Consider the following 23,642-nt stretch of genomic DNA (forward strand, 5'->3'; position numbering starts at 1 on the left):
CAACCCCGGGTATTCTCTGATGCTGTGATTACCTTCAGATAATCGCTCTAACAAAGCACCTTAGAGAAGCTCACAAAGCTCCAACTAACCATGAGTCTCTTACAGAAGATCTGTGTCAGCAAGGTGTCTTGACATGATGCTAAGTGGGATCTCTGTACAGGTGTGAAATTGAGACCCATCCCTGACTGTGGGGAGATCCTGTCGTGCAGCCCTGGCTGTGCAGGAGAGCTCAAGGGGCGCTTGGGCTGCTCCCTGTTTAGGGGTAAGATGACTGCCTCCTTGCTATGCATTGTCTTTAGGCACACAGTCCATGTACCCTCACCTGTTGAACCGGGTGTCAGTTCTTTGTGCCACCCAGTTGGAGTCAGCTTTGTGATTTGTAATCAGCTTCAGCCAGAGCGTTACCAGTGCTGTTGCTGCTTGTGTTCCTGTGCAAGGCCTGCTGTGCCATCCCCCAGGCAGTGCCCTGCAGATGGGCTGTGGAGGGCTGGGCTGGGACAGGGACTGCTGCGTTCCCTCACAGCTCCCCTGCCATTTCTCTTGTCCCTGCAGGCTCCAGTTCAACTTCTGCCTTCCAGCCGTGATCATCTCAGCTGCAGGAGAGCAGCAGATGGCCACAGCACATGCATCTCAGGTAGGGGCTGGGGGAAGCGGGCAGGAGAGGCCGAGGGGCGAGGGATGTGAATGCAGGGTGAGAGGGAGGTGGCCTTAGCCAGCGTGTGTGTGCTGGGGCCAGAGAAGCGGCTGGGACGGGAGTTTGTGTCCTGTGTGAGCTGCTTCCCTGGGCCTTGGCTGTTCCCAGCAAGGAGCCTCTTTACTTGCAGGAGCCCGTGAGCTTTGCGGAGGTGGCCGTGTCTTTCAGCAGGGAGGAGTGGGCGCTGCTGGACCCTGCGCAGCGAGCGCTGTACCGGGACGTGATGCTGGAGACGTACCAGTGCGTGGCCTCGCTGGGTGAGGGCTTTGCTGCCTTTCCTCCTCGTTAGGGCGCCTTTGGCTGTGCAGAATGAGCCTCTGCAGGCCCTGCCTAGCATAATTGCCATGCAGTTACATATTGATAACAGCAACAGCAAAAAAGGAAAGACTGAGAAGCATGAATATCAGGAGGGATTAGTATGCACAGCAGACTCACAAGCGCCCCAGAGTCAGTGCTGGCAAGCAGGCATCAGCTAGGAGAGAGAAAACCAGCCCTTCTATTTGTGTTTTACATCGTGCCACCAGCTCCAGCTAACAGATGACTCCCTGTTTACTCCTTTACAATGTAGGGTTTTGCACTCAGTTGCCATAAACATTTTGATGCCTTGGTCATTGATATTTGTCAGAAAATGAACAAACTGTTCTCAAGTTAATGTTAAGGAAAAAAATCCCTTTGGAGTTTTCAGAGTTGTATAAGGACTCTTTGCTCCAAAGGAAGCTGTAGGCTCAGTGTCATTCAGGCTGAAATTGAGATTTCTCCCTGGGGAGGGGACAGAGTCGAGGTGTTGAACAGGCACTGTGCCAGAATGAAGGAATTGTTCTCATCTGCCCTGTTTCTCTCATTGAAGCTCCACTTCCAGCCCCCAAACCTATGGTGATCTCCCTGCTTGAAGGAGGGGAAGAGACCTGGATCCCAGATGTGTGTAGCCCTGAGGCTGTGCCAGGAGACCTCAGCCCAGGTGAGGTGGTAGAGAGAAAGAGAGGGTTGGGACTGGAAGAGCCATCTCTGTCTGTGTTTTATTTTGGGCACTGTATGCTATTTCTGGATTTCTTGTCATCCAGCAGGAACTGGGATTGCAGATATGCTGGAGGACCTGCAGGAAAGTGGTGTGGCCGAAAGGCGGTGGGGTGGTGTCTGTGTGGAAGAAATCAGAAGGGATGTCCAAGGAGGCCTGGAGCAAGGTCAGGGTGAGCAGCTCATGGAGCCACTGGGAAAGGGTCTGGGAAAGACAGGAAGGAGCCCATTGGACTTCAGCATAGGTCAAAAGGAGCCTGAGGAACCCAGGAGCAAGGATGTGTGCCAGAAGAAAAAGCAGAATCCATGCACTGAGTGTGGAAATGGCTTTGAAAAAGATTCCAGCATCATTAACCACCAGAGCATTCGCTCATCGATGAGCCCAAGCAAGTTTTCTGGGTGTGCAAAGAGCTTCAAGAGCTGTTCAGCATTGAAGCTGCACAAGCGCAGACACACGGGACAGAGGCCATTTCAGTGTCCTGAGTGTGGGAAGAGCTTCAGAAGCAGTTCTGAATTGAAGCTGCACCAGCGCTTCCACACAGGGAAGAGACCCTACGAGTGCTCTGAGTGTGGGAAGAGCTTCACAATCAGTTCTAATTTGAAGAGGCACCAGCGCATCCACACAGGGGAGAGACTCTACAAATGTCCTGAGTGTGAGAAGAGCTTCAGAAGCAGTTCTGAAATGAAGTCGCACCATCGCATCCACGCAGGTGAAAAACCATACAAGTGCTGTGAGTGTGGGAAGAGCTTCACCATAAGTTCTGATTTAAACAGGCACCATCTCATCCACACAGGGGAGAGACCCTACAAGTGCTCTGAGTGTGAGAAGAGCTTCAGAAGTCGTTCTGAATTGAAGTCGCACCACCTCATCCACACAGATGAAAAACCATACAAGTGCTCTGAGTGTGGGAAGGGCTTCAAGAGGTGTTTTGAATTGAAGCTGCACGAGCGCACACACACAGGAGAGAAACCATTTCAGTGTCCTGAGTGTGGGAAGAGCTTCACAAACCATTCTGATTTAAAGAGGCACCAACGCATCCACACAGGGGAGAAACCTTACAAATGTCCTGAGTGTGGGAGGAGCTTCAGAAGCAGTTCCCACCTAACCTACCACAAGCGCTTTCACACAGGAGAGAGACCCTATAAGTGTCCTGAGTGTGGGAAGAGCTTCAAAAGCAGTTCTGAATTGAAGCACCACAAGGGCATCCACACAGGAGAGAGACCTTTTCAGTGTCCTGAGTGTGATAAGAGCTATAAAAGAAGGTCTAATCTCAACACCCACAAGCACATCCACAGCGCGTGCAGGCTGTAGAACAATCACAAGATACGGGGAGCCTTCAAAAGCAGTTCCAGCCTCATTACCTACCAACACAGCCACACAAGATACAGAGCCTGCAGAGCTCCAAAGGTGGGAAGAGCTACAGCCAGAGCCCCAGCATGATGACCACCTGTGGCTTTGTGTGGTGATGAACCTTACAAATCTCTTGAGTAGAGGAAGAGCTCTGTGGCCAAACTCAATCCTCTTTCTCCTTCGTTGCATGAGAATAACGCATATTGCTGTCCTTCAGCTGCAGTTTCTGTGTTGAGTGGCCATGCAAAGGAGAATCCAGAGTGGGATGTGTCACAGCCATATATGGGAAGAGCTTTTGCTAGGGGATCCTCTCAGAGCAATGACCCTAGAAATGCCTGCACTGCAGGAAGAGAGCTCATCCCAAGCTCAGTCATCATTAAACATTGTCCAGTCCTTGTGATAAAGAGGTCCTGCAAGTGTCTCTGGTGCAGGAAGTTTTTCTCTGGTCTAGCAACTCCTTTCCCATGGGGAAACCCCCTAAAGAGATACCTTAAGAGTTTTGGTGAGCCCAAGGATGAGGGAGACCCAGATGCTTCTCCCCACTCGGGAGGAGTTTGCAAAGGAGATGGCATCACTGGCACCCTCTGCAGAATGGATTTAACCCAGGAGCTTCAGATGGCCTCTCCTTGCTACCCAAATCCTGCTTTCCTCTTCTGCTCTTCCTGCCAGCAGCTTTTTGACGCCATTTCCTAAGGAGACGCATCTGTGTAGGGATGTTCTGTGTGTCTGTGTGCATGTGTTGCTCTCAGTAATTTGTGAGTGCGCTGATGAATCTGAGAGAAGGGTCAGGAGAGCAGTAACGCGGCTCTTGGAGGTTTTCTGAGAATCATCTGTAGTAGAAAGGGAAGGGTGTGAATAAAGTAGCTGAGTTTTACTGAAGCTTTCTTCACTGTCGTCTTGTTTTTTGTTCCTAAAATAGATATCTGCAAGTGGAATGAGGAGAGGGAAAGGTGCAATCAGGATTTGGTTTTGGTGCCTCCTCCAACCCACTGCTTGCTTTTGGAAAGGCATTTCCCAACCAGGAGGGAGAAAAACAGGCCTTCTATTGGTGTCTAATGGCCTATTGTTTACAAGTCTTGTGTCTTTTCTTTCTTTTCCTTTCTGCTGTCACACTCACCACCTGAAAGTCAGTGCACCCATTTTTGCCAGTCAGGAAACTGCCTGTTTGCAGGGCAGTATCTGTGTGCATGCTTATCTTTGCAGGTATCATCATGGAATCACAGAATTGTAGGAGTTTCTTCACAAGGAGAGTGGTTAGGCCCTGGAACGGGCTGCCCAGGGAGGTTGTGGATGCCCCGTCCTTGGACGTGTTCAAGGCCAGGTTGGACGGGGTCCTGGGCAACCTGATCTGAATGTGTGTGTTTGGTGGCCCTGCTAGGCAGGGGGGTTGGAACTACATGCTCCTTGAGGTCCCTTCCAACCCGGGTGATTCTGTGATTCTGAGTTGGAAGGGACTTCTAAAGATCATCGAGTCCAACCCCCTTGCCAAAGCAGGTTCCCTGCATCAGGTCGCACAGGTAGGCATCAAGGCGAGTCTTATACATCTCCAGAGAAGGAGACTCCACAACCCCCCTGGGCAGCCTGTTCCAGTGCTCCGTCACCTCACCTAAAAAAATTCTTGCGCACATTAGTGCAGAACTTCCTATGCTGCAGCTTATGTCCATTTCCCCTTGTCGTGTCTCCACGTACCACTGAAAAGAGACTGGCCTCACCACTATGCCCCCACAGGTATTTATAAACCTAGATTAGATCCCCACTCAGTCATCTTTTTTCAAGGATAAACAGACCCAGCTCACTCAGCTTTTCTTCACAGGAGAGATGCTCCGGCCCTTCACCATCTTTGTGACCCTCTGCTGGATTCTTTCCAAAGGTCCCTCTCTATTTTGTACTGGGGAGCTCAGAACTGGACACAGTACTCCAGATGAGGCCTTACCAGGGCAGAGTAGAGGGGGAGGATCACCTCCCTCGACCTACTGGCCATGCTCTTTTTAATGCACCCCAGGATGCCATTGGCCTTTTTGGCCATGAGGGCACACTGCTGGCTCATATCTGACCTGTTGTCCACCAGGACACCCAGGTCCCTCTCTGCAGAGCTCCTCTCCAGCAGCTCATCCCCCAGCCTGTACCAGTGCATGCAATTATTCCTCTCTAGATGTAAGACTCTACACGTGCTTTTGTTGAACCTCATCAGGTTTCTTACTGTTCAGCTCTCCAGCCTGTCCAGGTCTCACTGAATGGCAGCACAGCCTTCAGGCGAGTCAGTAAACAGACTTTCTGATATGAAAGCTTGAATGGGATGAAGAAAGCTAACGCTCATTCTGTACACTGAGTGAGGTAAGGCTGATGGAACACGAGGATGCTGCTCACAATCCTACTCATCTCCAAAGCTGCAGTACAGCAGTCTCAGTGATGTGTCAACATAGACAGCTCCTCTCCCATTTCTCCAGTCATCCCTACCCTAAGGGCAGGAAAATGAACACAGGACAGAAAGTTCCTTGTTGGGTTGTCCTTGAAAAGTCCCCTCTAAATACCCCTAAATACGGCAACTCCTTTTTTGGACAGTGCTCCTGGAAAACTTTGTCTGCAACACTGAGACCTCCCTCATGAACAGTACAAGTCTTGAAGACTTGAGGGAAATGCCTTGTTAGGTCTTTCTGCACTGTAATGAGCCCCACAGCAAATGTGGTGTCCATGAACTTCAGGTACTGAGGAGAACACGGCTGCAACCAAATGATGAAGGTGTAGTCAAAATGCTGTCTAGAAATGCTGGAGAGTGTTGGAGTATTAATTGGTCCCTGTGTGCCATTACCAGCAAAGCATCTCCACATCCATGTTAGAGCAGATAATTGGAGGCCGTGATTCCCGGCAGGCAAAGGCCCTGTGCAGGTGCTTTGAGATCGAGGCAAGCCCTTGGTTTGTCTGATGCAACAGAAGGGTAGGGCCATAGCTGCAGCCTCTGGGAAGGGTGGTCCTGTCCCTCACTGATGTCCCAAGGCTCTCCCACAGTCAGTGGGATGTGAATCATAGAATCATAGAATTGCAAGGTTGAAAATAACCTGCTAGATCATCCAGTTCAACCATCCTCCTATTACCACTGCAACTACAAGCCCCTAAGCCATATCTCATAGCCACTCATCCAGATGCCTCTTGAGCACTGCCAGGGGTGACGACTCCACCTCTTCCTGGGCAGCCATTCCATTGTCTGACCACTCTCTGAGGGAAAAAGTTCTCCCTTACGTCTAACCGAAACCTCCTCTGGTACAACTTGCAGCCATTTCCTTGGGTCCTGTTTGTTGCCTGGGAAAAGAGGCCAAAGTTTGAGAGTGCAATGAGGTCTCCTCTGCGCCTCCTCCAGACTGAACAATTCCAGCTCCCTCAGCCACTCCTCATAGGATTTGTGCTCCAGACCCCTCACCAGTTTTGTTGCCCTTCTCTGGACGTGTTACAGGTCCTCAAAGTCTTTCTTGTAGTGAGGGGCCCAAAACTGAACACAATATTTGAGGTGCAGCCTCACCAGTGCTGAATAGAGGGAGAGGATGACCTCCCTGCTCCTGCTGGTCACACTATTTCTAATGCAGGCCAGGATGCCGTTGGACCTCTTGCCTACCTGGGCACACTGTCAGCTTGTGTTCAGCCGAGCATCAACCAACACCCCCAGGTCCCTTTCCTCTTCACAGTCATTCAGACACTCAGCCCCAAGCCTATAGCTGTATGGGATTATTGTGGCCAAAGTGCAGGAACTGGCACTTGGCCTTATTGAACCTCATCCCATTCCCCTCAGCCCAACAATCCAGCTTATCCAGATCCCTCTGAAGGGCGTCCCTATCCTCAGGGAGATCAACACTACCTCCCAGCTTGTTGCCATCTGCAGACTTACTGAGGGCACACTCAGTGCCTTCATCAAGGCCATCAGTAAAGATATTAAGCAAGATGGGCCCCAGTACCGACCTCTTGGGGGCACCACTTGTAACGGGTCTCCAGTTGGGCTTAGTTCCAAGCCCTGACCATTGGGCAGCAGATATGTGGATGATTCATGTCCCCCACGAGACCCAGTGCATGGGATTGCAAGGCTACTTCCAGCTGCATGTAGAAGGCCTCATCGACTTCATCCTCCTGATCTGGTGACTGTAGTACACCCCACAACACTGTCGGCCAACCAGCCCTGCTCTTCATTCCCACCCAGAAGCACTCCACACGTTCTTCACCCTCTCACGGGTGCACCTCAGTCTATTCCAGTAGCTCTCTCATATAAGGGCAACTCCTCCACCTTGCTTCCCCAGCCTATCGTTCCTGAAAAGGACACAGCCCTCCATGGCAGCATTCCAGTCACATGAACTGTGTCACCACATCTCCATGACTGCAGTGAGATCATGGCCCTGTGACGGTACACAGATCTGCAGCTCATCCTGTTCATTTCCCATGCTATGCGCACTGGTCTACTGGCACTTCAGGGAAGCAGCAGGTGCATTAACACTTGGAGGGACACAGGAAGATTTTGGATGGGGTCTTGGCAACATGACCTTCTCTGAGGAGTCCCCATATGATCCTCCCATATGATCCCATATGATATGGGATATCATATATATCCCATATATATATGGGATATATATATATACATATATATACATATATATACATATATATACATATACATGGGATACATATATATATATATGATATGGGAGAGCTCAGAGGTTTTCCCTGTAATCTCCAACAATCTCCCACAGTGACAACATTCCTCAGCCCTTCTCTGCCACACTGAATTCCCCTCTCTTGCCTCTTTGGACCTAGTTTAAAGACTTGGCAATCATTCCAGAGAGCTTGCTCCCCAGCACATGTGTGCCCCACTTGCTCAGTCCATCAGTAGCCCGCACACCCCGTTTCTTCCTGCACAAGATCAGAATACCCAAAGCCTTGATCACAATGCTGCCCCTTCAGCCAAGCAGCAAAAGGGAGCCTCAGTGCTCGCCAGCCAGGGGCCCCCAATTGCTGAGACTGTCCATCCTTTTTTGGTGTCACTGATATTGATGCAGTGCCCTGTCTGGCCCCCTGCCCTGCATTCTAAATGTTCTTCTAGGGGCATGAGTTCTGACTGCACAGTTTTGCATTTCCTCACTCAAAGAATGTGAGACATTGTCACTGCAGATAACAGCAGCAGTAGGAAGTTTGAGAAGCAAAATGATTGCCCTCACACTGTATTTTGCCCACTGACTGATATTTAGTCCCCTAAGCAAGACAGAGAGTACTTCTGCTCCTGTGAGCAGAACTGTAAGCTCCATTCCATCCAGCCCACCAAATACACACAGCAACCCCATCCCATCCCACCTGCCCTGCATCTCCAGCCTGCAGAGCCCAGAGCCATCCATCACACACAGCACACCCGTCACAGGACCGTTCCCACCACCTCTCACTCATGCTGATGATGCTGCAGCACACAGGGCCTCCAGCTTTGGATGCCAATGTGAGAAACCAGTAACATGTAACAGCCTTGCACATGTGTTGAGGACTGGCTTGAAAACCAAGGCCATGTTCAGAGTATCAAGGTCATGATAGCCTTGTAAGGCAATTTGAGTAAACAACTACTTGCATGTTAAGCTGTATGAGGAAGCTGTTATGGGAAGTAGGTGTAGCGGGGAACTTCACGTTCTCAGGGTTACAGGTTGACGTAAATGAGTAGTGCCCAATGAGAAGGCAACAAGTGTACTGTAAGGTTATATACTCTGATGCTCTACCATTAAAGGTTGGACTTAGCTGCTAACTGGTATCGAGTCATCTCTAAGATCCCACAATCCCACTCCCAAATGGCGCCCGAACAGGGAGCGGAGGCAGTCTGAAAATCTTCGGGGCTTTGCTATGGGAGGAAGGACGCCAGTCGAGTGAGCGCATGCTAAAACCGGGAAGGAAAACATGGAGCTGGAGGTAGCCCTGTCATTACCAGCGAGCTTGTTAGAGAAGCGAGGCGTAAAGCTCAGTGCCTAAGCCCTATCTGCATTAGTTACAATGGGCCGGGCAGAAGGGCATTTCAGTGATTCAGTACAGGTCTTTTTAAGGAGTGGCAAGATTTCAGTGATGCTATTTGGGACACTGTAATAGATGTAGAAAAGTGGGTAAAAAGGATGCAGAGCCCTTGGCAGGAGGTTATTAACTGCCTAAAGAAATACTAGGTAGAGAAAAATACTGCCCAGAATGTGATGCAAGTTTTAGACCTGGCTGAAGGCACTAAGACGACAGAATCAGTGTTTGGAGTGGGGGGACAGTCAATCTTTGAACCATCAACCCCACCAATTATGCTGGAAGCTGAAGTTTGCAATCCGAATTTGCCTCATTGGACTGCCCCAAAATGATTGAACCCAACACCCCATTGCTGCCTACTCCTTCTGTGACGGATGGATCAGATCAATCTACCTGCCCCAGGCTGCCAGCACGGCCGATTCTTCTGAATCCCAAATCAGGGGAATCGTCATCCAGCGATGATGAAGCCACCTCTCGGGAAAGGAGAGTTGGCGGGAGACTGGGGGGACGTGGTGGCTTAAGCGTACAACCTATGGGGGTGGAGAATGGTCAGCAATAATAAGGGATGCAGTCCTGGAAGGAGAATGGGGGTGGTCAGGTTGTTAACACAAGGGGCATATCTGGAAATTCATCAGCCTGGGTATGGGAACGGGCAGGTTGCCAAATATGTACAAATAGACTGGAAGCTGTTACAGCAGTTATGTAATACTGTGGCTGATAATGGGCTGTGCTCACAGGCAGCCAGGCAAATGTTACAATGGTTATGGTCCACGAATATGATGGTGCCAGAAGATATTAAGCAAATAATGAAACTGATTTGCTGACTCTCACAATTGATGGTGTGGGATAAGGCCTGGTGGACAGAGTGTGAGGTTTTGACCAGAGTAAATAGACCTCCGGGTGACCCGCTTGCTAATGTTACCCCAGCTATGTTAATGGGGATGGGCAATTATACAACCACTCAGGTTCAGATGACTTTCCCTGCACCCATTCTATGGGAAAGCATGCGCTGCGCTCGAATGGCCTTGCAATTTGTGCCCTAGGAAGAGGTGCAGCCACACTGCATTACAATTAAGTAGTCGGATGGGGAACCATTTTCCTCCTTTATAGACAAATTAACAGACTCCCTAATGCCTGAATTCAGCCTCACCCCAGAAGCCAAGGAAATTATGCTGAAAACATTAGCAGTAGAGAAGGCCAATGCAAAAACACGGAGTATCCTATTGCAGTTGCCACGATCAGCCAGTGTAGCAGATATGATAGAGAAGGTGAACCAATCTGGTGTAGACGCATCTGCAGCTATGACTGGGAGAGCAGTGAAACAATCAATGCGTACCTCAGTGGAATCAGTCTCTGCTGCTTTAGCAGCTGTGCTAAGGCCATTGGGGATGAAGGAGAGGGCTGAGTCACAAGGGTCATGTTTTAGGTGTGGAAACAGGGGACATATTAGGAAACAATGTAGAGAACAGGTTTGGTGCAAAAACTGCAAGAATGCTTCACATGCAACTTTAGCCTGTAGATAGGGTCAGGGAAACTGACAATTACAGCCAGCCACCCGAGGGAGTCTGGGATCAGACTTGGTTGCCGCAGTAAGCACAACATTGATTGATCAAAACCCAGGAAAAATAGCTACCACAATAACTGATCCAATCATAATTCAAGGCAAGATATATGGTGCCTTATATTATATACATATAGTCGGGACGTGATGGCTCAACTTCATTTCTGGTTGGTTTCACCATCAGCAGTTTATCAGTCGTGGCCACTGAGCAGCGGCCTCAACCCATAAAGTTATAATGGAAAACTGATAACCTGGTATGGGTGGATCAGTGGTTGCTAACTCAGGAAAAGTTATCAGAGGCCCAAAAACTAGTTCTAGAACAATTCGAAGCAGGACATATTGTTTGTTCCACAAGCCCATGGAATACCCCCATATTCATTATAAAAAAGAAATCAGGAAGATGGAGGCTCTTACACAATTTGAGGAAAATTAAGAAAATAATGGAGCCCATGGGAGCCTTACAACCAGGGTTGCCATCACCCACAATGATCTTTGCACACTCAGGACACTGAAAGGTTCTCTCTCCTGTGTGAAGCACTCGTGGCACTTCAGTTCAGAACTACTTTTGAAGCTCTTCCCACACTCAGAGCACCTGCTGGGACTCTCTCCTGTGTGGATGCATTGGTGGTAGGTGAGGTGGGATCTCATTCTGAAGCTCTTCCCACAGTCACAGCACTTGTATGGACTCATTGCTGAGCGCATGCACTGGTGGTTAACGATACTGGAATCTTTTTCAATGTTGTTTCCACACTCAGTGCGTGGATTCTGCTTTTTTTTTTTTCTTTTTTTCTGGCACACATCCCTGCTCCTGGATTCTTCAGGCTCTCTTTTGACCTATGTTGAAGTCCAGCGGGCTGCTTCCTTTCTTTATCAGACGGATTCCAAGAGGTTCCATGATGTGCTCACCCTGACCTTGCTCCAGGCCTCCTTGGACATCCCTTCTGATTTCTTCCACACAGACACCACCCCACCGCCTTTCGGCCACACCACTTTCCTGCAGGTCCTCCAGCATATCTGTAATCCCAGTTCCTGCTGGATGAAAGAGGAAAGATTTTGCACAGCACACAAAGGAACCCATTGCCACCTGGTCACTTTGATGCTGGGACACTGGGGCCAACTGTGTTGCTAGATGACAGAGAAGCTCACCAAATGGAGTTTACTCACACTTATTTTTGAGTGTGTTTGACTTGCACTTTAATCCAGGGTTTCTCAAATTTTCATTACTTTACTCACACTTCACTCTGGGTTTACTCACAGTTTTATCCGGGTTTTTCTGGCAAAATTTCTCAGGAGTGTATGCTCTGTCTTTTGGGCCTACCCACACTTTATGCTAGGTGTTTCTCACACTGTACTCCGAGTTTACTGACACCTTGCTCTTGTCTTACTCACAGTTTTGTCCAGTTTTACTCAGATTTTACACTAGAGTAACACACTCTTTACTCTGGGTTTACTCTTAGTCTACTTGGGGTGCATCCACTCCTTACTCTGGGCTTTACTCACACTTTGCACTCACACTTTTTATGACACCCTACTCCAGGTGTGTATGCTCTCTCTTCCAAGCCTTCCCGCAGTTTTCTCCAGGTGTTTCTTACTCTTTACTCTGAGTTTACTCACACTTTACTCCTGGTTTACTCACAGTTTTCACCAGGATTTGCTCACACTTTTTACCAGACTTGCACACTCTTTGCTCTGGGATTATTCTTACTCAACTCCGGGTGAGCTCACTTCTTACTCTGGTTTTACTCACATTTTATGCCATGTTTACTGACCCTTTACTCATGGTTTACTCAACCCTACATCGCTTGCTGCTGCGTCTCTGCAGCCCTGAGTGTAACTTGGTTAGGGCTTATAACGGACTTGCTTATACTTTAAAGCCATTTGAACTTTCCTCCAAGCATGGGCTGTTAGACATATTGCAGGCATTCCTCATTCTCCCACTGGACAAGCTATCATTGAGCCTACTCATCTCACGTTGAAATCCATTCTTCATAAACAAAAAAGAGGGAATACGGGAGACACACCACAAGAAAGGCTGCCTGTATTTTGCTTTCTCTGTGCCATCTGTCAATAAAGCAGAGCCAGCCTCTTGGCATGAACGTGTTGTACTGCCTCAAGGCTTGAAGTATTCTCCGACTGTGCCGTCTGGCAACCTATTTGTAAAGCCAACCCTCATATGATCATTTATCATTACAGGGATGACATCCTGTGCTGTCAGGAACAGCCTTTTGATAATAGCTGGGAAATGCAATTAATCTCCCATCTCTCTCAATTTGGCCTTATGGTGGCACCAGAGAAAGTGCAACGCACCTTTCCTATGTTAAATCTGGGTTGGAAACTGTCAGATGCTATGATATACCCTCAGACTGCAGAATTGAAAATTGATATTTCTGCATTCACCAACTTTCAAACTCTTTTAGGTCACTTACAATGGCTATGGCCATCGGTTGGCATTTCTAACGCACAACTGGAACCGTTGTTACAGTTGTTAAGGGAGAGATGTGCTAATGATGCAATTGTACTGATGCCTGAGGCTAAGCAGGCTCTAGTCCAGATCACCACCCAAATTCAATCGGCAGCTGGCCATCGTCAGTCCCTACTTCATGACATTTCTCTTGTGTATGTCCAGGAAAGACACTCTTTTGCAGTCATCTGTCAATGGCAAAAGAAAAAGGAGGAGGTTGGTCAAGGCAGAATACCACTGACGGACAACTGTAAAAGGCACACTTCTCCTCAAAACAGGCCTACTAAACAATCTTGTACTTTCCATCTGTGTTTTTTTGTTTGTTTGTTTTATTTTTTGCTGGAATGGCTGTTTCCCCCTGCTCAGTCTTTGATGACTTATTGATATAGTAGCTGAACTAATTTGTATGGGCAGAGACAGATGTCTCAGCATAGCGGGGCAAGAACTTGATGATATTAGTTTACCCTTTACCTCGATGTGGGCAGAATGGGTGTACCATAATTCCCTCTCCTTACAGTTGTCTTTAGAAGGGTACATTGGTCGTTGGCATACGGAATTCCCAGATCAGCAAGTAGTGCAGTTCCTGGAAAAAACTGACTGGATTGAAATACCTCATTATTCATATGACTGGTAAATAGTTGCACAGTGTATACTGATGCTGAAGCCACGGAGATGTGTATGTGTGGTGAGACAATAGCTGGAATCATCAGTTTGTGCCAACAGAGCTGCAAGACAGTTTACAAACTATGGAACTAGAAATGATTTTATGGGCCTTTAAAGCATGGCCAAATGAACCCCTAAGTGTTGTAACCGATTCCCTCTATGCGGCTGGCGTATGTCAAAGAATTGAGGACGCCCACATTAAAATGAGTAATTCCAATTCCACTTGCACTTTACTCCGGGTTTACTCACACTTCTTTTTTGCGCGTTTTTGACTCACACTTTGCTCAAGGTGGAATCAAACTTTTATTCGTCTTTACTCACACTTTACTCCTGGCTTATTCACTCTTCTTTTTTGAGTTTGTCTGACTCACACTTCACTCAAAATGGACACAACATTTTTATTATAAATACCTGCAGCTCCATAGAATAGAGTGGTGAGCTTAATAAAGACCAGTATGTTCTGAGTATGAAAGGAGGAAAATTGGTGGAAGGCAATCTCTTGAAGAACAGTTCTACAAGAGAAAACAAATAGATACATGTATTTCTTTCCCCTTTTCAAAAGACTCAGAAAGTTTACAGACTTGGCAGGAGATGGGCAGTCCGCCCGCAGTTCAAGCACGTGTTTGCAATCCAAGTCCTGCAGTCCTGATAAGCTTTCCAACAAAGCTCTCTGAGAATACAGAGAGGTTGGTTCTGCTTAGATGATCTTTGAGGTCCTTTCCAACCCAGGCCCATTCTATGATGCTGTGATTCACAGGGATTGAAGCTGAGCGTTTCTCACAAAGGTACGACCATGCTGCACACTGTGCTGCCACAGCACAAAAGGAGCTTCACCCCCACCCTCATCAATTGCAGATCACGTGGAGGCCCTTGGGAAATGTAGCACATCTCAGTGTATCCTCCTCTTGGAGAATCAGAACTGATGGGAGACTTCTAGAGAACACCACAACAGGCAGTACAGCTCTGCAGCGTACTCTACCTCTATACCAACAGTCTGTCGCATGATGTCATGAGATGGACTACTGTCACAACCAGGACACAAAGCTCACATAAACTCTTTCTCACAGGCAAGTCACCTGTTCAGGCCACGATCTGTGATCTTCCACACATATGGAAGTTCCACTTAGCCTTCAGTGGGATGGAAGTGAGAACACTTGGAATAAGCTGATAAATAATGTCCCAAACTGGACTAGGGTGGGCTTCCTTAATAGCTTGCTTGTTTGCTTTCTTTTGGGTTTTTTTTTTTTTTTTTTTTTTTTTGTTTTTGTTTTTGTTTTTTTGTTTTTCTACTCAAGAGCACAATCAGAAGAGGATGTGTAGACCCTCCCTGCCATAGGGATACAGTCCCTTTGGATGTGTTTCTGAACCATGGCATTCTGGAAAGCCTTGATGTGAGCACAGGAAATACTTTTGGTTATGTGTACAGCTGGGTTATCAGCAGAAAGGAAAGAGATGCTGCTGTGATCACGGCAAAGTTCAGAGAAACATCCTCTGCAGAAAGATGCGTAGAGTTTAAACATTGCCAAGTGAAACTTGGAGCCCACTTTTGGCCCACAGAAAATGCAATAGAACTGGAAGCAGTCTTTCCTGGACACAACCCCCCGGTTACCCCAAGGGCGGTTCCTTCTGGGTGTCATTAAAGTCTGTAGATCTACAGCAGCGAACAGCAGAGCCGGCTCTGGTACGGCAGAGAGCTTAACCATACTCATGCCTTGCAGGGAAGACCGAATAGAGAAGGCAGGATAGGAAGTTGTTCGAAATACAACTCACTTGCTCAGTGAGTAGAAACGTGACATCAGTGCCATGGGCAGCGCTCAGTGAGGAAGTGACCCAGCTGCAGGGAGATGCTGCCCTCGAGAGCAGGGCAACCGGAGATTGCCTCTTGCTGGGAGCTGCTCACAGGTGAGAGGAGTTAAAGGAACGGCAGGGCAGCAACGTGGGGATGTGTGACCACAAGGATGTGCAAATGTCCCCAGCAGAGGAAGCAAAGAGAGCCAGCAGAAAGTGATGCTTCATTAGCATAACAAAACGCAGCCCCCATCCCTCCTTCCCTCCCCCGGGTGCAGATGTGCCATGAGAACGAGCTGTGAAACTGCCTAAGGCCCGGCAGCCGGCTCGGGGCGTGCTCGCTGTGGGAATTGCTGCCTGCACCTGAGGCTGTGCCGAAGCGGCCAGAGCCTGGCCGGAAGCCGTCCGGAGCCCGGTTGCCCGCACCAGAGGCGGGAGCAACCTGCTCCGCACCCAAGGTAGGAACCCTTCGCGGCTCGTGCATAGGAGCGCACGCTTCCTGCCCCCTGCCACCAGCAGCGGGAGGGTAGCGGCGAGCGTCACCAGGCGGGGCGGAACCGGCACTGTTGTAGCCCAGGCGGGAGCCCGGTCCCGGCTCCAGCTCCTGCCCTGCATAGCAGGTTTGCTGGGCCAGACGGGCTGCAACGAGGGGAGCAGCGGTTCCTAGGCGTGTTGCAGCCCGGCTAGGGCTCCGAGGGGCACAAGCAAGGGTTGGAGCTGGGACAGACAGAGGGGCTGAGTGTGCTCTGCTGCCAGTTGGCTCTCTGTAATACTGCCCAGCTGGGACCTTGTTTCTCCTTGTGGAACATAGGAGACACAAGATGACCTCGCTCTGCAGCTATGGATTCATTGATAGAAGCCTCCCTTTGAGTGTCTGAATGTGAAACCTCCAAGGGGGGAATTTCCACTCCCCCGTCCCGGGCAGCCCGTAGTTTCCCTTCGGGGACCCAGCAGGTAACATCTGCCTCTAGCGGCCCTGGCAGCGTTACAGCATGAGTCTCTTACAGAAGATCTGTGTCAGCAAGGTGTCCTGACATGAAGCCTAGTGGGATCTCTGTACAGGTGTATCCTTGAGAGCCATCCCTGATTGTGGGGAGGTCCTGTCGTGCACCTGTGCAGGAGAGCACAAGGGGCACTTGGGCTGCTCCCTGTTTAGGGGTAAGATGACTGCCTTTTTGCTATGCATTGTCTTTAGGCATACAGTCCATGTACCCTCAGCTGTTGAACGTGGTGTCAGTTCTTTGTGCCACCCAGTTGGAGTCAGCTTTGTGATTTGTAATCAGCTTCAGCCAGAGCGTTACCAGTGCTGTTGCTGCTTGTGTTCCTGTGCAAGGCCTGCTGTGCCATCCCCCAGGCAGTGCCCTGCAGATGGGCTGTGGAGGGCTGGGCTGGGACAGGGACTGCTGCGTTCCCTCACAGCTCCCCTGCCATTTCTCTTGTCCCTGCAGGCTCCAGTTCAATTTCTGCCATCCAGCCGTGATCATTTCAGCTGCAGGTGAGCAGCAGATGGCCACAGCACATCCATCTCAGGTGGGGGCTGGGGGAAGCAGGCAGGAGAGGCCGAGGAGCGAAGGATGTGAATGCAGGGGGAGAGGGAGGTGGCCTCAGCCAGCGTGTGTGTGCTGGGGCCAGAGAAGCGGCTGGGACGGGAGTTTGTGTCCTGTGTGAGCTGCTTCCCTGAGCCTTGGCTGTTCCCAGCAAGGAGCCTCTTTACTTGCAGGAGCCCGTGAGCTTTGCGGAGGTGGCCGTGTCTTTCAGCAGGGAGGAGTGGGCGCTGCTGGACCCTGCGCAGCGAGCGCTGTACCGGGACGTGATGCTGGAGACGTACCAGTGCGTGGCCTCGCTGGGTGAGGGCTTTGCTGCCTTTCCTCCTCGTTAGGGCGCCTTTGGCTGTGCAGAATGAGCCTCTGCAGGCTGGAGTTAGTAAAATTGCCATGTAGTTACATATTGACAACTACAACAGCAACAAAGGAAAGACTGAGAAGCATGACTATCAGAATGGGTTAGTATGCGCAACAGACTGATAAAAGCCCCAGTGTCAGTTTTGGCAAGTAAGCATCAGCCTGGAGCAGGAGAACCAGCTCCCTGCAAACAGCCCTTGTGTTGCTACATTGCATGGTGCCACCAGCCCCAACAGACAGATCACTTCCAGGTTGTTACTTCTGCATTTGTTGCCTCTATTTTCCATTCATGGAATCATTGAATGGCAAGGTTGGAAACGACCTCCAAGATCATCTAGTCCATTCCCATGTACATTTTTGAAGCCTTGGGCACTGAGCTGTTTGGAAAATATTAAAGGAAACATTCTAATGGGTATGTGATTGCCCACTGTTATTATGGCCCTAATCTTGTTTTCATCATGGTGATGGATGTACTGCAAAGTTGCTGGTTAAGCAGCTATGCCAGATTCTGGGAAACACTCTTATCTCCATATTTCTTCCATTGAAGCTCCACCTCGAGCCCCCAAACCCATGGTGATCTCCCTGCTTGAAAGAGGGGAAGAGCCCTGGATCCCAGATGTGCGTAGCCCTGAGGCCATGCCAGGAGACCTCAGCCCAGATGAGGTGGTGGAGGGAAGGAGGAGGTTGGGTCTGGAAGAGCCATCTCTGTGTTTTATTTTGGGCACTGTGTGCTATTTCTGGATTTCCTCTTTCATCCAGGAGAAACTGGGATTACAGATATACTGGAGGACCTGCAGGAAAGTGGTGTGGCCAAAAGGCGGTGGGGTGGTGTCTGTGTGGAAGAAATCAGAAGGGATGTCCAAGGAGGCCTGGAGCAAGGTCAGGGTGAGCAGATCATGGAGTCACTGGGAAAGGGTTTGGGAAAGACAGGGAGGAGCCCATTGGACTTCAACGTAGGTCAAAAGGAGCCTGAAGAACCCAGGAGCAAGAATGTGTGCCAGAAAGAAATGCAGAATCCCTGCACTGAGAGTGGAAATAGTTTTGAAAAAGATTCCAGCATTGTTTACCACCAGTGCATTCACTCAACAGAGAGCCTATGCAAGTGTTCTTATTGTGGGAAGAGCTTCAAGAAGAAATCCCAACTCACATACCACCAACGCATCCACACAGGAGAGAGACCCTACAGGTGCTCTGAGTGTGGGAAGAGCTTTTACAAGGATTTTTCAAGTGAAGCAACACGAGCGCTTGCACACAGGGGAGAGACCCTACAAGTGCTCTGAGTGTGGGTAGATCATCAAAACCCATTCCCACCTCACGTACCACCACCACTTGCACACGGGAGAAAGACCCTACAAGTGCTCTGAATGTGGGAAGAGCTTCAAAAGTTATTCAGATTTAAAGCGCCACCAGCACATCCACACAGAGGAGAGACCATATAGGTGTCCTGAGTGTGAAAAAAGCTTCAAAAGCAGTTCTGAGTTGAAACGCCACCAGTGCATCCACACAAGATAAAGACCCTATAAATGTCCCGAGTGTGGGAAGAGCTTCAGAAGGAATTCTGAATTGAAGTGCCATCAGCACACAGGGTAGAGGCACTTCAAGTGTCCTGAGTGTGAGAAAAGCTTCAAACGCAGGTCTAATCTCAACACCCACAAGCACATCCACAGTGCACACAGGCTGTAAAGCATCCCCAGGATACGGGGAACCTTCAGAAACAGTTCCAACCTCATTACCTACCAGCACAGCCACACAAGATACAGAGCCTGCAGAGCTCCTGTCAACAGTTTATGGGCTGGTTTGGCCCAGTTCTATGACCAGCGGGTGGAGGGATTTCACAAAATCTGTGCCCCTGGAAAAAAGGGAAATAGGGGAACCCAAAAAAATTAAAAACAGCGGCAACGACCTGAGGAGAAACAAACTGATTTACTAAATGCAGTATCGGAATGCAAGATAACACATCATAATACAATACAATTTAGAATTGAAGCTAATAAATACAATATGAGAGAGAGAATATCCGAAAGGTGGGTAGGCCTCACCACAACGCTGAGGTGAGATTCGCAGTCCAGTTGAGTAGCAGGGAGATGGGAGGAAAGTAGACGCCAGAGAACCAACCCAAGAGGAGAGTCCCAGTGAGTGCCGTGACTGTAGGAAGAGGTCTGTCCACAGCTGGGAGCTCATCACACATTGGGGCATTAAAGTGTTAATGCTCCAATTCCAGGTACCTATCCCTGTACATCACAGAAGTCACGGGACCTGGCATTCCGGTGGGGGGGGCGCTCTCTTGCTGCCTTGCAGTGGGTGCTGGAGGGTGCATTCCTAGCCATTCCAAGCTTTTCAGGTTTAACTCGGTCCTGGGAACTCTCTCTCTCATCTTGTCTGATTTATTAATCTCAATTTCAATTAAATGGTATTACATTTTGTTATCTTGTATTCCAATATTATAGTAAAATAAGTTTTCCTCCCTAGATTGTTGCCGCTGTTCTTTTCCTCCCTTCCTTCCTTCCCATTTTTGTGGGACTGGGGTGGGAGGGGGGAGGGCAGAGGCCTGTTGCCTCTATCACGGACATAGATTGATCTGGTCAACTCCGTGACAAGGGCACACGTTGTCCTTGTGCCACAGGGGCCTCCTTGCCTCCTTACAGCCCTGTAGGGAGGTGTCCTATCATTCTCGCTCACAGAACACTCCACACCCACATCCCACTGACCATATGAGAGCCTTGGGCCATCAGGGACAGGACCACCCTTCCCAGAGGCTGCAGCTATAGCCCTACCCTTCTGTTGCATCAGACATATCAAGGGCTTTCCTCAGCTTGAAAGCACCTGCACAGGGCCTTTGCCTGCCAGGATACACGACCTCCAATTATCTGCTCTAACATGGATGTGGGGAGGCTTTGTTGGTAATGGCTCCACAGGGACCAATTAATACTCCAACACTCTCCAACATTTCTGGACAGTGTTTTGACTGCACCTTCATCATTTGGTTGCAGCCGTCTTCTCTCAGTACCTGAAGTTCATGCACACCACATTTGCTGTGTGGCTCATTACAGTGCAGAAAGACCTAACAAGGCATTTCCCTCAAGTCTTCAAGACTTGAACTGTTCATGAGGGAGGTCTCAGTGTTACGGACAAAGTTTTCCAGGAGCACTGTCTTAAAAAGGAGTTGTCATATTTAAGGGTATTTTTTATTACAGCAGACACAGAGATGTCAGTGAGTGCGGCACAACCCCTGTGACACAGATGGCAGCTCTGTCAGGGAGAGGGAGGCTCAGCCAGCATGGGGATAGCATTGTGGGGATGCAAGAGGGAAATGTAGTCAGTGAGAGCTGATAAGGGGATAGTGACTGCACCAGACAAAGATGGGAATTAATGTAGATGGAGGAGAAAGAACCCTGTGGAAGAGGAGGGAAGAAGGAGACCAGTTGCTTGTGGCCAAATGTGTGGTCAGTGCTGGTCTGGCTGGGTGTGTGGGAGGCATGGAATTTAGCTGACTCACTGCAGGACCCAGGACTACAACCTGAGGATAAGATGCCTCAACTGATTTATCTGGATTCCATCCCTATGGAAGTGTAAAGGGCTGTCCAGCAGAGCCAGGGAGCTGCAGGGAGATGTGTAGAGGCTTTCTGCTGCTAGAGATGCTGCACAGGGCTGGGGGCTCACAGCTGCGCTGCATCGTCAGGGCATTGCATAGGGGACTTTTCAAGAAGGACCAAACATGGAACTTTTGACCCTATGCTCAACTGGGTGTGCCTGACTGCCATCTTGAATCTGCCCAGAATACCAAGTTAGGGTGCCATATCTACATTCAGATTTTGGTCAAGGTCTCTTAATCCTGAAGTCCGTTTTGCTCTGCTGTCTGTAGGCTGTGTGTTGGAGCTGTACATGGTGGTGGATGGGCATTCTCTAAGCGAGTATTGTTGGTGTTGTTTTATGCAGAGAAGATGCCCCAGAGAAATATCCTGAAGAATCACACTGCTGGACCTGCATTTCTTTTGGGGTTTAATGATCACCCTAGGCTGCCAGGCATGTGCTTCACCATCTTCCTGCTTGTTTATGTCACAGTTGTCATTGGGAATGGCCTGATTGTGCTGATTACAGTGGTGGAGTTGAGCCTCCACAGCCCCATGTATTTCTTCCTGAGAAACTTGTCCTTCTTGGAGATCAGCTACGCATCGGCCACTCTCCCCAAAATGCTGGTGTGTTTCCTGACGGGAGATGTCCGGATCTCCTTCTTTGGCTGTGCTGCCCAGCTGTATTTCCTGGTTTTGCTGGGAAGCACTGAGTGCCTTCTGCTGGCCGCCATGGCCTACGACCGCTATGTGGCCATTTGTGACCCCCTGCACTACAGCCTGGTGATGAATGGGGGGTTCTGCGTCAGCTGGTGGTTGGCTCATGGATGGCTGCATACCAATACAAGTGGGCCAGACCTATCAAGTGTTCTCCCTGCCCTTCTGTGCATCCCATCATCATCATTTTTCCTGTGATGTCCCCTCTCTGTTGGAGCTGGCCTGTGCAGATACTTTCTGGAGCCGTGTGACCCTGCACGCTGTCATCCTGCTATTTGCCGTCCTTCCCTTTTCCATCATCGTCGCTTCCTACGTTAGAATTATCGGGACGGTTCTGAAGATGCACTCTGCTCCAGGCAGACACAAAGCCTTTTCCACCTGCACCTCACACCTCACGGTGCTGACACTCTTTTATGGCTCAGCCATGGTCCTGTACTTCAAACACCGCTCCGCAGACACTGACAAATACCTTGCCCTGTTTTACGTGGCTCTGACCCCGATGCTTAACCCTGTCATCTACAGTATGAGGAATAGGGAAGTGAGGATCGCCCTGAGAAAACTCCTGTGGAGAAAGTAATACCCAGAGTAGGTGAAATATGCCCAAATAGTTACAATGAGCATTTGGCTGAGTGCTGGCATCCGGTATTGGCTCAGACACTTCCAGATGTGACACCTCTAGATTTGCTGCAACATCCCACAACCCACTGCATCTTACAGTAGGAATCAAAGTTTATGTAGTATAGAGAAGTGTGTGTGGGGATTCATGTCACATCATCACAGGGCAAGAAACGAGGGTTCCCTTCTCCCCAGCTTTTTGAAGTCTGTACTTGCAATTTAGTCTTAGTTGCTGTATTACACTGCATATTATCCTTCCTATGATTGCTCTGTGCCTCATTAACGATATTGAAGTCAGAATTCTGCAGGTTAAATAAGAAGGAGAAGGGGAAGAGGAAGGGGAAGGGGAAGGGGAAGGGGGAAGGCGATGTCAGTCTTGCCCAGACTCACTCATAGCCCATCAGCTGTGCTATGCTTAATGCTCTATGAGGCTGTATGGACCTGGGGAAAGTCACACATTTTGGCCTCTGATTTATTAAGATCTGAACTGAAAGGTCAAGCCAGAAAGAAATGACGTATTCTAACACGTGTGTCGATCAAGTCATGTCTCAGTAACCTGGTCAGTCACCTCTCAGTTCAGACAACGCAAAGCCTTCTTGTTTTTATCCCAGCCGACGCTGCAATGCCCAAATATTAAAAACTCCATTTGGATGTGGTGTCCAAGAGTGAGCAGAAAGCAAACGTGCCTGGGAAGGGGCAAACAAACAACCTCTGTATGTATTAATCTCTAAGTTTTCAAGAGAAAAAACAGCTCAAAAATTCAGAGATGCCGACATGCTCCGCAGCACTGTGAGTGCAAATGGGTTGTTGTGGTCCTGAGCCCCACGATTGCTCCAGAATTATAGTTCTGCATCACTATCCTTTCATTCATTCTAAACACTACAACTCCTCTGAGTTTGGTTTTTTTTTCCCCTGGTTTTTCCACAATGAATTTTAGAACCAAACAGTTTCAGACTACAGCACTTATAGAGTTGGTGGACGTGGGGAAAAACAACAGGGGTTTGTGCTGAGATCTTGAACAGAGCATCCATCCTTCCCTAAGTTGTTCACACTCAGTTTTCTCAGTGCTGAAGGACAGTGGGAGTGTCGCAAAGTCGGTTCCCTTCGAAGCAGAAATCCACACACAGATCTGATGCTGTTCTCAGATTTGGGTATTACCATCATTTCTGTTTGCAAGCTGGCATTTGTCGGTGCTCAGTCCAGTTAGAGAGCTCTCTCAGTTTTTTGCAGTATCAGAACAGAACTCCTTTCTTGTGTTCAACACACGTCTTACATACCATCCCCTTTTAAATTCAA

The 23,642-nt window shown here is 49.1% G+C and overlaps 2 protein-coding genes and 1 pseudogene across 6 annotated transcripts in view; 1 reads left to right on the forward strand and 2 right to left on the reverse strand.

Moving 5' to 3' along the window:
• LOC128091934 (zinc finger protein 660-like) overlaps positions 1-23,642 on the reverse strand; it is a 125,681-nt pseudogene that overhangs the window by 59,218 nt on the left and 42,821 nt on the right.
• The window catches only part of LOC128091932 (zinc finger protein 3-like), a 168,259-nt gene that overhangs the window by 37,620 nt on the left and 106,997 nt on the right, over positions 1-23,642 (reverse strand). The window contains exon 4 of one of the 5 annotated variants that reach the window (XM_052705357.1): positions 11,545-11,664. The exons of the other annotated variants lie outside the window; for them this stretch is intronic. Within the exon in view, the coding sequence (XP_052561317.1) occupies positions 11,545-11,664 (120 nt within the window). The remainder of the gene's footprint in view (positions 1-11,544; positions 11,665-23,642) is intronic. 5 annotated transcript variants of the gene reach the window in all.
• Positions 135-22,661, forward strand: LOC128091938 (olfactory receptor 10AG1-like). The gene is given in 4 exon segments (XM_052705367.1): positions 135-634; positions 1,542-1,652; positions 21,382-21,805; positions 21,807-22,661. Coding segments are annotated over 4 exon segments (1,404 nt in total). The 5' UTR covers positions 135-267; the 3' UTR covers positions 22,309-22,661.

The sequence above is a fragment of the Tympanuchus pallidicinctus genome, unplaced genomic scaffold (assembly GCF_026119805.1).
Source record: "Tympanuchus pallidicinctus isolate F22 unplaced genomic scaffold, pur_lepc_1.0 scaffold56, whole genome shotgun sequence".
Lineage (NCBI taxonomy): Eukaryota > Metazoa > Chordata > Aves > Galliformes > Phasianidae > Tympanuchus > Tympanuchus pallidicinctus.